Raw genomic sequence first — 14538 nt, forward strand, 5'->3', positions numbered from 1 at the left:
TATATATATATATATATATATATATATATACCTATATATATACATATATATAGGTATATTATATACCTATATATATATATATATATATATATATATATATATATATATATATATATATATATATATATATATATATAAAATATATATATCAACAGATTTTTGTGACAGTTTAGGACTTGTATTTTGAGTTATAAAGTTTATAGTCGGTAAAATTATTGTAAACAAGTTAGTGTTCAATAAAGTTGATTTCAAAGAACTGTAACAATATTATGGTAACGTAATTACTATTTAAATGGGAATAAGCCACAATTAAAGGTTAAATTACGTTTATTGACGTTTCAATTTTCACTTCGGAAATCGTTCTCAAAATACAAACATTAGTAAATTAAACAAATTTTTGTTTTTCTGTTATTTACTGAAAAATTCTTCTAAATTAAAATTAAATTAAATTAAAAAAGAATTAAAATTAAATTAATTAATTAAGTAAATTAGAAGAATTTTTCACTAAATAACAGAAAAACAAAAATTTGTTTAATTTACTTTTTAATGTTTGTATTTTGAGAACGATTTCCGAAGTGGAAATTGAAACGTCAATAAACGTAATTTAACCTTTAATTGTGGCTCATTCCCATTTAAATAGTAATTACTTTAAAATACCACAAGAAAATAGCTTCAGAATTATGGTAATGACTTCTTCTTCTTCAGTGCCTTATCCGGTCCGGATGTTGGCGATCATCAAGGCTATCATGGTTTTGTTGACTGCTCTGCGAAACAGCTCCGCTGAGGTCATCCCAAACCATTGTCGGAGATTTTTCAACCACGAGATACGACGGCGTCCCGGTCCTCTTCTGCCAAATACTTTACCCTGCATAACGAGTTGAAGAATTCGATATTTTTCTTCGTTCCGCATCACGTGGCCGAGGTACTCAAGCTTACGTTGTTTAATGAAATTAAGCACTTCTTTTTCTTTTGTCGTGCGCTGTAAGACCTCAACGTTGGTGACATGGTCCACATAAGCCATTTTTGTATCCTTCTGTATATCCACATCTCGAAGGCTTCGATTCGTTTTTCAGTGGCTTGCGTCAGTGTCCAGGCTTCAACTCCATATAGTAAAACTGGAAGAACGTAGCACCTCACTATCCGCATCTTGGTATCCCAAACTGAGATTACTGCAGCACAGCAAAGATCTCAACTTAATAAATGTAGACCGTGCCATTTCAATTCTGGATCTAATCTCTTGAGCGTAGTCCCAGTGTACGTTGATGGTAGTTCCGAGGTAAGTGAATCTGTCGACTCTCTGGATCTCTTCGCTACCTGCCATTAGTGCCCCGGGATCTAAATTTGTACGGCTGACAACCATAAATTTAGTTTTCTTAATATTGAGGTTCAGTCCGTATGTTACGCTCACAGTTCGCACTCGGTCTAGTAAGGCCTGCAGATCTTTTAGGCTGGTTGCTAGTAACACAGCATCATCGGCGTAGAGGATATTATTGATGTATTCACCGTTCACTCGGATTCCCATGTCTAGGTTTGTGAGGGCTTCATTAAAAATCATGACTGTGGTAACAAAATTAGTAGTGAATATAAAACAATGGTGATTAATAAATTGTTGTCTACGACGTGAAGTATTTTATTGAACCATACAATCTTATACATATACAACTGGTTAAATGCCTATAACATTTGGTTTTTGTTTAATTTTTATATACTTGAATCCTGAATATTTTATAAAACAATAATAAATGTTAATATTTTTTATTCACTAATTTTACATAAAAAGTTATAAGAAATCTGGTTATTAATTTACTCTGCTTTAGAAATTATCTCTATACAAAACAGTTATTATTGAACTATTAGTATACCCTGTCTATTATAAAATTTAACTGAGTATTATGTTTAAATATCAATACAACACTTCCTGAACAATACAAAAATCACTCTAAATATTCCTAAGCTATATCTTGATATCACTTATTTCTAATAGGATATAAAGTACTATATTTCTAATAGTAAGTAGATTTCTTATAGTTAATATAAACATAAAATATTTTCTGAATCATTTATTTATAACGTTAGGGCTAATTTGTCTAAGATTATTTATGTTCTTTATAGTTTTTAGTTCCCTAGTACCGTTAAACATAAAAGAAACATCACAGTTGCTTAAGGGGTGTGATTCTATGGATTTAGGACTTAAAGGGTTACTAGCTGGAGATACCACACCACTGTCTTCCGAGCTTGTAGGAGAGATGTTATTGTTGACAAATGGAAAATGAACAGAATTATTTTCATGAGCACCTTCGTTTTTGAACTCTTGAACTGTTATATCTATTTTAGTATTACCTAACATATTATTTTGAGCGTTTAGTTTCTGTTGGAGTATATGGTGATGAGAACCTGAAAAGAATTTTGATATCCTTTCAGTTGAATTACTAGGGGTGGTTGTCAGATTGGGATTAGCTTCATTTCTTTTACTTAGACTATTAGTTCTCGATCTAGCTTGGTCTGACTTGCTATTAACATGTGTTGGTAAGTTAATTATACCCATACTTTGTGATTTGGTCATTATTTTTTCTGGAGATCTCTGAAACATTCTTAAAAGATTGTTTTGATGGGGTTTTACTTCATGTTTTATTCGTTCTGTAAATGATAGTTGTGATAATATTCTTTGTACATCATCAGGAATTTCAAGGTCTAATTTTTGTTCAATTAAAGATTGAACAAAATTTCCTAAAGAGCCTATAGTTACATCCAGAGCTCTGTTCTGCATTTCCAATTTGTTTATTTGTGACTGTTGTAGAACCCTAGTTTTCTCCAATCTTTGAACATTAGACAGACTCAACTCCAGTTGTTGCATTAGTGCTTTATTTTGTTCAGTTAAAATCTTGCTATGAGCTTCTAATTTATGAAATGCTTCAACCTGTGGTTGGACCAAATTCAGCTCCTCTTGCAAAACTTGATACTCTACTTTATACTCATTTAGTTGTTTGGTAAACGAAGTAGCATATACTTCTTTCATAATTTTATCTAAAGTAATTTTATCTATATTAGGAAGCTGTTCTTTAAGGTAATTCATGATCTCTTCAAAACTATCACATAGAAGTAATTTTTCTTTGTGGAAGATTAAAAGAGCCAGCGCTACACGAAAAATGACTTCAGGTCCTTCCAGAAATATAAGATCTGAAAAATAAAAAGATAATATCAATTAAAACATTGATACATTTTTCACGTGTTCCTAATTATTTGTTTTAATCTATATCAGAAAGATCTACATTGAATTATCTTCAACATTTTAATAACAATCTAAAACTAACTAAGACCTAATTAAGAGCTGGCTGAGTAGAAATTCGACATTTTAAATATTAATATGAATAAATTTAGTAAGTACATAAATGACACAATAATATAGTTCTCAGTTTTAACAGACCTCAAATAGTCCATGCAATAGTTTATAAATTATTTTTATACCAAACGAATAACCGTTATAGAGGGCAAGCAACAATTAGCTTTCTTTGAATTGCAGTCGTATTTAACGTTTATGTATCATTTGTAGTGAGTTTGATAATGTTAAATACATCAAATTTTTCATGCCTGTCCATAAGAAAAAACGCGTATGTATAAACTGCTTGATATAGTGAGATGTGGGTTTTCAGTGCCCCTGCTTATTTTTTAACAAAAAAAACGACTTCTAGATACTTAATTGGTTCCCTGGATATACGGTTGGTACACTATTTTTCCCCAAGCTCACACTGATTTGAATAGATAAAAACAACACGGCTTTGTTACATACTTTTTCATGTATACCTTTCACATATTTTCCAAACTCACTGGGAATTAGTTTTTATTCATTGTCCTCACAGAACTGTGTTTCTTTATGTAACTGCCTATTAGTTACTTTTTTCATATTTTTATGGTGTGGATTAGTATAATAGTAGGTAGGTAAGTATGACTTTATATAGCAGTTTAGAACATAAATTTTTGGAAATATACAATCTTGATATTAATATTATTTAGGGGCATAATTTTTGTTAACGGGGCTGTCATTATGTACCATTCTCGGTATTATTTTGTAGTATTGAATTGCACGTGTGTGATTGTTAGATTCACCATCGGGCGCCTTCCGGGTGGTACAGAGGAAATGAAATACTCGGGTTGGACCAAAACTGGCACATGAAAATAGAAAGCAGTATTTTATTACTGTTTCCAGGTGAAGGAAGGTTGTAAAGGAAGGTAAAGAAGGAAAGCTCTTTCAAGCTTTCTGTAGCTAGATAAAATGATGCCTAGATATTTAAACTCCATCACTTGTTCTATTATCTGACCTTGGTAAATTTACTGTTACAACCATGATTTTGTCTTTTTTTGAAGAAATTAACATGTTTAATTTTCTGGCGGTTATATTAAATTGGTGCAGCATACGTTGTTGTTTTTGTATTTGTTGTAATTGTATTTTAAGTTGTCTTTCTCCCATTTGGTATCCTTTTTTAGTTCTTACTTTTTTTATTATTTAATCCATAATCAGGTTGAACAATAGAGCACTCAGAGAACCTCACTGTCTTATCAAACTGCCAACTTCAATGAAGTTGATTTCTCTTGCACTTGCCTCATTATTAATATTTCGTCGGTGACGTCGTCATCTTCCTGACCTAAAACCTTGTTGTTCTTCTGCCAGTATTATAATTCCATTCAGTTTATTTATTATAACTTTGGTTGTTAATTTTAGAGTTGTGTTTAATAAATTGATTTTTCTGTTATTTTCCGGGTTCGATTTGTCTCTCTTTTTAAAAAGAGGTATTAGAATCCTTGATCTCCATTCTTCAGGAATTCTGTTTTGTTCAATTATTTTTTGGAAAGGTTTTAGTAGTTGTATGGTCAGATCTGGTCCTCCATACTTTAGAAGTTCTTTCGGTATTCTGTCCTCTCCTAGTGATTTTCTGTTTTTTAATTTCCTTAATGCGCCCTTTACCTTTTCCTATTCAATATGTATTTCTTCGTTTGCCGTTACCTCTGGTGTTGGTGGTTTATTATCGTCACCTTTAGAAAATAGGGATCGAAAGTAGTCTGCCCATGTTGCCATCTCAATGTGTTTCGTTTTTATTAGTTCGTTCATCTCTTTTCTTTGTCCTATGATCATTCTCCATATCTCTTTCTGTCGTGTCCCATCTGTTTTGAGAAGCTCTGCCAGCGTTCCCTTTTTATTTGTCTAACCAAAGTATTCGTAATTCGATTATAGTGGTTGAATGCCTGTTAAGTTTGTTTGTTTTGTATTGTAAAAAGGCTTTATTTTTTTCTTCACGTTGTATCTTGTCTTCCTCTCTAAACTATGGGGTTTTCTTTTTAATTTGTTAGTGTTTGTTACTTTCCTTTCTTCAAGTGATTCTGATGCTCCGTTAATTATGTTATTCCTGAGTTTTTACCAGTTCTCCTTGATGTTATCGTTTTCTAATATTTTATTCCCAGCATTCTTCTCTGATATTATTTTTCTGTATAAGTATTCCGTAGATTTCGTATTCAGTTCTTTGACTCTGATTTTTGTTTGTGTTGGAGCCTTTCTATTAGGTGTGAAGTATTCATGATGATTCTTATTTTACATAATACTAGGCTATGGTCGCTACTTACATCTGCTGAGTTGAGCCATCTTACGTCTATTATTATTGATGGATGTATATACAGGGTGGTCCTTAAGTAATTGTACAAAAAGAAACTATAGATTCTACACTTTAAATATTGGTATTTAAGTCAAGTTGCTTTAATAAAATGTTGATATTAAGAAAGATACAGGGTGTTAAAGTGGAAATTAAAAATTTTAATTTTCACTATAACTTTCATGTTTGTAAACATTTATGTATAAAAATTCATAACTAAGTACTATTGACCATCATTAATTATAATCTGATGAATACTTTAATGTAGCTAATAGAGGGCACCACATATGCCACATATGTGGCATACATTTGCACTTAACTTTTTTGCTTTTTAAGTTACCGGTATCTGTGATAAAAAATGTTAAAGATACATTATTTTACCAAAAAAAAGGTATACTTGTTAATAACTTTAAAACTTAACAGTTTTCGAGATATTCGCATTTTAGAAATCAACTACATAATTCAGATTTAACGCAATTACTCCAGGCAACGAAAGAAAATTAGACAAAAACATCAATACTTCTGAATTTTGGTATAAAATGCCTTCATTAAAGTTATTAGTTAACGAAATATTAAATAAAATAAATATATTAGCAGGATAGAATAGTAGGATTTGACAAAATAACAGAATAATTGGATTTTACAACAAACATTTTACGTTTTGTATTAAAGCCATAATCAAAATATTTTATTAATAAACCAAATTAGGAAATAGTTAAACTTAATAACATTAAACTTTTTGTCAAAGTAAGTGTTCGATATGTCCACCATTTTCTTTAATTCATTTGTCAATACATTCCATAAAAAATCGTCTCATATTAAATAGCATCATTGGTTCTAAAGAAACTGCTGCAGTATTTATAATAAGTATTATAAGTATAATAGATAATAAACATAATATTATAATAATAAAGTATTCGTTTGGGAATTTTATGAATTAAATAATTATATTAATATCTCACCACATGACGAAGGAATATGACTACCACGAACAATCCAACGTTTAGGGAAGTTGTATTTAATTATGTTCTCACTGCAATTTTCTCTATAATGTGGTTGTGTACCAATCAATAAAATCATTTTATAAAAAATGTAAATAAATCTCACCATTCAAATTACAAGGTAATTCGCATGTCCATAAAAAATAATTACAAATGGTACAAAACCATACGATATGCATTTTAAACATGAATTTTAAATAAACGTATGGTTTGGAACAATTGGTAATTATTTTTTACGGACATGCGAATTACCTTGTAATTTGAATGGTGAGATTTATTTACATTTTTTATAAAATGATTTTATTTGATTTATTGGAAGAATTGATATCAAATTTAAAGCGAAATATGTGGTTTATGCAAGATGGTACACCACCACATTATAGATAGGGGGCAGTGAGCACATACTTAAATACAACTTTCCTGAATGTTGGATTGTTCGTGGTAGTCATATTCCTTGGGTCATGTGGTGAGATATTAATATAATTACTTAATGCATAAAAATCCCAAAAAGAATACTTTATTGTTACTAACTATTGTTATTGTTACTGCATACTATTATTATACTTATAAATACTTATTATAAATACTACAGCAGTTTCTTTAGAACCAATGATGCTACTTGATATTAGACGATCTTTTATGGAATGTATTCACAAATGAATTAAAGAAAATGGTGGACATATCGAACACTTACTTTGACAAAAAGTTTAATGTTATTTAGTTTAACTATTTCTTAATTTGGTTTATAAATAAAATATTTTGATTATGACTTTAATTTAATACAAAATGTAAAATGTTTGATGTAAAATCCAATTATTCTATTATTTTGTCAAATCCTACTATTCTATCCTGCTAATATATTTATTTTATTTAATATTTCGTTAACTATTAACTTTATTAAAGGCATTTTATACCAAAATTCAAAGGTATTGATGTTTTTGTCTAATTTTCTTTCGTTGCTTGTAGTAATTGCATTAAATCTGAATTATGCAGTTGATTTGTAAAATGCGATTATCTCGAAAACTGTTCAGTTTTTAAGTTATTAACAAGTATATCTTTTTTTTGTTAAAATAATGTATCTTTAATATTTTATATCACAAACACAGGTAACTTAAAGTGCAAAAAAGTTAAGAGCAAATGTATGCCACATATGTGGCATATGTGGCCCCCTTTATCAGCTACATTAAAGCATGCATCAAATTATAATTTATGATGTTCAATAGTAGCCAGATATGAATTTTGATGCATAAAAGTTATAGTGAAAATTTTAAATTTCCACTTTAACACCCTGTATCTTTCTTAATATCAACATTTTATTAAAGCAGTTTGGCTTAAATCGTAATATTTTAAAGTATAGAGTCTACGGTGTTTTTTTGTACAATTACTTAAGGACCACCCTGTATATGTTGGTTATAACATAATCTATCATAGATCTTTGTCCACGGGTGTTATTGAATGTATATTTGTGTTGGTCTTTGTGGTCAAAAAATATTCAAAGTTTGTTATTCGTGCAGAAGTTTATTATCAGTTCTCCATTTTTGTTTTTAACATTCTCGTTAGTTAACTGGTAAACTGGTATAGTAAATTCAGGGTTCTTTCTGTTTTTTATTGTCGCCTTATTGGCGACGTAAGATGAGTCTTTTTACAAGTCTCCCTGATGACGAGTAGACCCAGAAACAATCCAAACTCATCCGTCTACGTATATTTATTTTTTATCGTCCTTTATATATATATATGTATATATATATATATATATATATATATATATATATATATATATATATATATATATATATGAGGTAACAAGAAGTCAGGATACCTCTCTTTGATATCTTTTACTTGATGGGATTTCTTATTTGGCGAAAAAAATAAAATCTACATATTTCTTTACTGCGCTTTTTACAATCACGGCATATATCCTTCCTGACCTGAGTGTCTCCTCAGAGCGACTTATACAGAAGCTCAGCTTCTAGCGTTTATGATTGGAATTTGAATAATTTGATACTCTACTTTGGCGCTATACAAAAACATTCACAGGTTGTTGCTAAAACTATATTTCGTACATAGTTTTAGATGACAGAACTATATTAAAATGAACTGGAAATAGTATATTTTAGAAGAACTAAATTAATGGTAATTACAAAAAAAAAGAAGCTGATATTTTACGACATATAGTGACACTTACCAAATACTCTTGTAACGAATCCCAATGGAAACTGTGAGGAAAAAACCGTCAGCAACCATGGAGCTGCATACAAAGTTGGTGTTACTTCATGAAGGTCAAAATGAACGTAAACATCGTGAAGCTGGTCATGTAATAATCTAGATAATTGATACAGCTTAATTTGTAAGCTCGCCATATCCGGAAGGTACTGAGTGCGCATTCCTCTGCGGAACATAAGATGTTTTAGTAGTAAAAAAGCTTTACTCTCTTCCATCTGAAAAAATATTTTGGAAATAAATGTATCATAGTGGCAATGATTTTTTTTATATAAAATGTATCGAAACTTATGCCGTCCCTAACTAAAGTTACAGGGTATAATTTCAGGGAACTATATTTAATAGATTAGTCTAATTTTATGCTTATGCTGACGACGTGGACATTATAACAAGAGGCAGGGCGAGAACCACGGAAATTCTAACAGACCAAGGAGCAGCAGTAGAGCAAATGGGATTACCTACACATAAATCAAAATAAAAATAAATCTAAATGTATGCTGACTAACACAAACACGAGAGCTGTAAATGTTGATGAAGAGCTTACTGTTAATAACAAACAATTTCGAAGCGGTTAAAGAGATCATATAGCTACGGACAGTGGTTGACCAATAATTATTGGAAACATTAGGGGAAATAAAAGGTGGATTATAATTGCAGGTGCAAGGTGTTGTCATGGTATATTAAAGTACTTAGCTAACAAACGTCAGCTCAAAAAACTCGTACAAGTGTATATTATATATTCCTACATATGAATCAGAGACATGAACCATAATCAAAATCAGATCATCTGTACAGATTTTTAAAAGAAGGATGTTATGCAAAACATTCGGGACGATCTGTAAAAATGGGACATAAAGAAGTAGATATAACTTGTAATTACAAAATATCAACAAAAAAAAAATCGTGAAAACGGTATTACCATCTTAATCAAGCAAAACCGCCAGGACATGTAGCCCAGGCCCCGAATCAAACATAATAAAAAGGATTTTAAGTAAGCCGCCGGTGGAAATGAGGATGGGCAAGGGATAAAGTAGAATGGAGCAGACAACTTAAGAATATAAAACCCTTTAAGGACTTTGGCACTATGATGAGTGAGTGAATGATTACAAAGAGAAACAACAAGTTGATACACCATCTTGCGTCGTATGTCGATTCAAATATTACCGAAGAAGCAAGAAATCTCCACATTCAAATAAATTTTAGCTCAAATGCATAACAGCTTAAACTCAAATTAAATATTTTTTGCTCGATTTGGATGCTGTTACGTACCATATCCCTGATTTAAATTTTGCTTTGGAAAAATTATTAGTCTATTGCAGTGGGCTTTTGAAACCTTTTATGCAACGTATAAATGTTACTTACATGTAATAAAAGAATACCAGCTACAAAGCTTAAGCCCTGGCAGTATCCAACATCAGGATCAAGAAGGGAATAGGCTTTCAGTAGATTAAAAAGAGCTAATTGTCCGGGTCCTAGAGGACTACTGAAGTATGAATGATTGGGAAAAGTTCTGCCTAAAAAGTTAGTATAGTAAATAATTAATGACAATGAAGTAAAATAATGGATACTAGAATTCGTATTTTTTGAAATTTTAATATATAATTAAAATAACACTTTACCCCAAAAATCTCTAGTTAAATGCTGCTATTTAATAACAATAAATCCATTAGTGACTGCATACATTAAAGAAATCTGTACGCCGCAGAAAAAATGTTTTAAATATAAAATGTAACAGATAATTTTAAACAAAAATGTTTGTTAGCACTTGTAAATCAATGTTAAATAAAATTTGTATCAGCTCGACGGTAAAAATTCGATATCCTTTGATCCAAGTGTCCTATCAACAAAATCAGAATGCATTTTAAAGGTAAAGAGTGCAGCTTTCGTATGCAGTTTCCGCATTTTGCCAAGAATAAACTCAGTTGTTATAAAGGTGTTAAATAAATAAACGTGGCGCGACTTTTGCCATTTTTTACGATTCTCGTGTGATCAATAAAATTGATCACTTTTATTAAATGTTCGTAGTAAAATTTTCATTTTTAGAGATCAATCTTTTATATTACAAATGATCGCACGTCACGGGAAATGCCTCCAAGAAGACGGTTTTGGGTGTAATTTATAGCAAAAGTTTAATTACTCTTCTAAAAAACGTACTAGTGTAATTGAAAAAAATAAGTTTTAAACATTTTAGTATTTAGTTTTGTATTTTAGATCGTTTGTTATGTAAAAGTTTAAATGCAGCGTTTTTTAAGCATATTTTAAATACCTCAGATTTGTTGCCAAAACTAAAAACTAAAATTCCATGCAAGTTTTGAAGGTTATGCTCTAGTAGTCGAAACTTTAAAGTGTCCAGTTAATAAAAGGAATATATTGTACTGTATTTTTATGAATCATAAAAAATGGCAAGAATACCGCAGCGTTTATTTATCCAAGACCTTTATGAAATTTAAGTTTATTTGCGGCAAAATACAAAAATTGCATAAAAAAGCTGAACTCTTTACCTTTAAAACACATTTTGACTTTGTCCATAGGACACTTGAATCAAAAGATATCGAATTTTTACCGTCGAGCTGATACAAATTTTATTGAACATTGATTTCGCGAGCATAACTGACGTTCAAAATCGACAGTCGCTTCAAGCGTTGTTCGAAGAGAACGGTTCATTTTACACAAAAAGTGCTACAAATGCTTTCAAACACATTTGTTTGAAATTATCTCGCTACATATTTTATTTAAAACATTTTTTTTTTTCCAAAACCTACGGAATATTGGTAAATCGATTTTTTTTGCGTTTTGTAAACTTTTTTGCTTTTTTTTGGGATCCCAAAATTAATAGGTATTCTCGGCTAAATTTAGCTTGTTCGTATGATTTTTTAGAGGTTCAGTGGCATTTTCGTCTCTGACGACTGGAGTATAACAGCATAATATTACATAAAATAAGAACAGAACAACGATGTGATCGGAACGATTTGAACCTTTGGCGAGGTTGGACGTATTTAATTACCAGTCTAATCGCACCTAGTTTTTGTGCTTTTATTTATATCCACTTAATAATTAAAGTGTTGTGTTATTATAAATAAAAATTAGTGAACTTATTGGAGAAAATCTGTAAGTAACTTTAATCTAATTAGATACTTACTTCACAACAAGTTCATATTGTTTATACTACCTGAAGTTATTAACAAACGAAAATGGATGATGTTAATAGTCCAGGGCCGTCGAGGCCCCAAATGTTATTGACATCACATAAAACTTCTTCATATTCTGCAGCGTTAATTAATTCAACTCCAAAATTCCCATCCAAGAAACAAGCTATTTTATATAATGCTCTGGAAAATGCCAAACTTGAGGAATATCTACTTGCACTGGGAAAAATTATAGAACCAAGATATATTATTTTTTCATCACGAATTTCAAATCACCGTATTTGTATTTACCTAGCTAGTGAAGAATTAGTAGAAACTGTCATGAATGCTGACAACGGAAGAATAACCATCAATCAACAAATAATTTATGCTCGACGCTTAATTACACCAAATGAAAGATTACTAATCTCTAATGTTTGCCCTAGTATTCCTCACACTTTCATAGAATCTGAACTTAAAAAGTTAGGCCTCAATTTATTAACTCCAATTAATTTTTTACGAATAGGTACAACAAACCCAGAATATAGACATATACTGAGCTTTCGAAGACATACATTTATCTCTCCTTTAGAAGGTACATTAATTCCTCCCTCAATTGTCATAAACCACGAACAAACATCTTATCGTATTTTCTTATCTTTAGAAAAACAGATGTGTTACTATTGTAAACAATCTGACCATTTTGTAGCAAATTGTCCATCCTGTACAAATCCAAATCAAAACTTAACAACAACAGTGCCAACTACTACTATAAATACAGTAGTTAATACTCTTCCACATGACGTCCCGACCACATCAGCCTCTTCAGCGAATACCTTATCCTTACAATCCTCGACTATACCTTCTTCATTAACTGCTTCCCAAATATCACCCTCAACATCACTCCCAAGTTCTCAAACTACATGCACAGATACAAATATAACAACTACCCAATTATCAACAACACCTAATGTTTCACAACCTCATACATCAATCCCAAACTCTTCTTCAACACTAGCATGCCCTATCAATAGCATATCAATAGAAACAACTGATACACTTGAAATAACTAATACACCTATTAAAGAAGTAAACACAGCTAAGCGCAGCCTTGATGAAATTTTATCTCCACCTTTACAAGAACCTAAAGAAAATTTCACAAAACCAATACAAAAACTTAAAAAATCCAAAACTATTGATAATTCTGAGACTATTGCTAACAGTATGGAACCCGTAAAAGATTTTATTACTAATAAACTTATAACACCGATATTAAATTTTGAACAACTAACTGATTTTTTTGAAAATGCTTTAGGATCTCCAGATAAATTGAGTCTATCTAAAACTTATACAGAAGACACGTTAGGCTTACTTAATCTGTTAAAAGAGATCTATCCTCACATTATATCAAAAAAAATGAAATCGCGATGTACTAAAATAATTAATTCAATTACTCGACAACTAAAACCTCAGCTCGATAGCGACTCCTCCATAGAACCTTCTACATAAGCTCACGTTCAAGTCTATTTTACAGTGGAATTTGAACGGTTATTATACCCGTTTAGAAATGTTACAATTAATAATTGCGCAAAATTCACCTTCTATAATTTGTCTACAAGAAACTCATTTTAAAAATAACAAAATTCATAATTTGAGAAATTATACAAGCGTATCTAAAATTAGGCAAAATCAAGAACATGCCAGTGGTGGAGTTTCAATTTTTATCGAGAATTCCTATGAATATTGCAGTATTCCTCTAATAACAAATCTAGAGGCTGTAGCGGTGTGCTTAGTAGGTCCACTAAAAGTTAACATCTGCAGTCTTTACATCGCACCTAATTCTGATCCAAGTATAGCAGATATTTCTAATCTTTTATGTCAGATTCCTACACCTCGAATTATACTGGGAGATTTTAATGCACATAATTCATTATGGGGCTCAAAAAAATTGACAAAAATGGGAAGAAAAATAGAAAATATCCTAAATAATCTTAATTTAATCTACTTAATGACGGCAGGAATACTCGATATAATGCTGCAACAGGAGAGTTTTCAGCAATTGATTTGTCAATTTGTGAACCAAACTTGCAACCTAGTTTATCGTGGGACACTTTACCTGATCTATATGGAAGTGATCACTTTCCCATCTTAGTTAACAATCTGTTGTACCATAAGCACAATACACACATCACCAAATGGTCCTTAAATAAAGCCAACTGGACACTGTTCTCAACATTGATCTCTTCATCAGCTATGAATCTTAGAGAAATGTTAGACTCAGAACAAGATATTGACGAGAAAACATTATTTTTCAATAAAGTCATCATTGATGCAGCGAATAAATCCATTGGAAAAACAGCTTTTCATCCAAAACATTCACCTGTACCGTGGTGGAACGATGCGTGCAAACAGGCAATAAGGGAATCTAAATCGGCTTTTAATAGATATAAACGATATAAAACTACTGAAAATCATTTAGAATTTAAAAGAATAAGAGCTAAATGTAGATTTATTATTAAAGAAAGCAAGCAAGAGTCATGGCAAAAGTTTGTT

At 30.8% G+C, this 14538-nt stretch overlaps 1 protein-coding gene across 5 annotated transcripts in view; it reads right to left on the reverse strand.

Moving 5' to 3' along the window:
* Positions 1 to 1598: 1598 nt before the first annotated feature.
* Positions 1599 to 14538, reverse strand: part of LOC140441359 (TBC1 domain family member 1-like) — a 515776-nt gene continuing 502836 nt past the window's right edge. For all 5 annotated transcript variants that reach the window (XM_072532029.1, XM_072532030.1, XM_072532033.1 and 2 more), the window contains 3 exons: positions 10223 to 10374; positions 8826 to 9078; positions 1599 to 3177 (listed from right to left, as the gene is read on the reverse strand). In XM_072532029.1, coding sequence (XP_072388130.1) covers positions 2057 to 3177; positions 8826 to 9078; positions 10223 to 10374 — 1526 coding nt within the window. In that variant the 3' untranslated portion in view covers positions 1599 to 2056. The remainder of the gene's footprint in view (positions 3178 to 8825; positions 9079 to 10222; positions 10375 to 14538) is intronic.

The sequence above is a fragment of the Diabrotica undecimpunctata genome, chromosome 5 (genome assembly GCF_040954645.1).
Source record: "Diabrotica undecimpunctata isolate CICGRU chromosome 5, icDiaUnde3, whole genome shotgun sequence".
In the NCBI taxonomy this organism is placed as follows: Eukaryota; Metazoa; Arthropoda; class Insecta; order Coleoptera; family Chrysomelidae; genus Diabrotica; species Diabrotica undecimpunctata.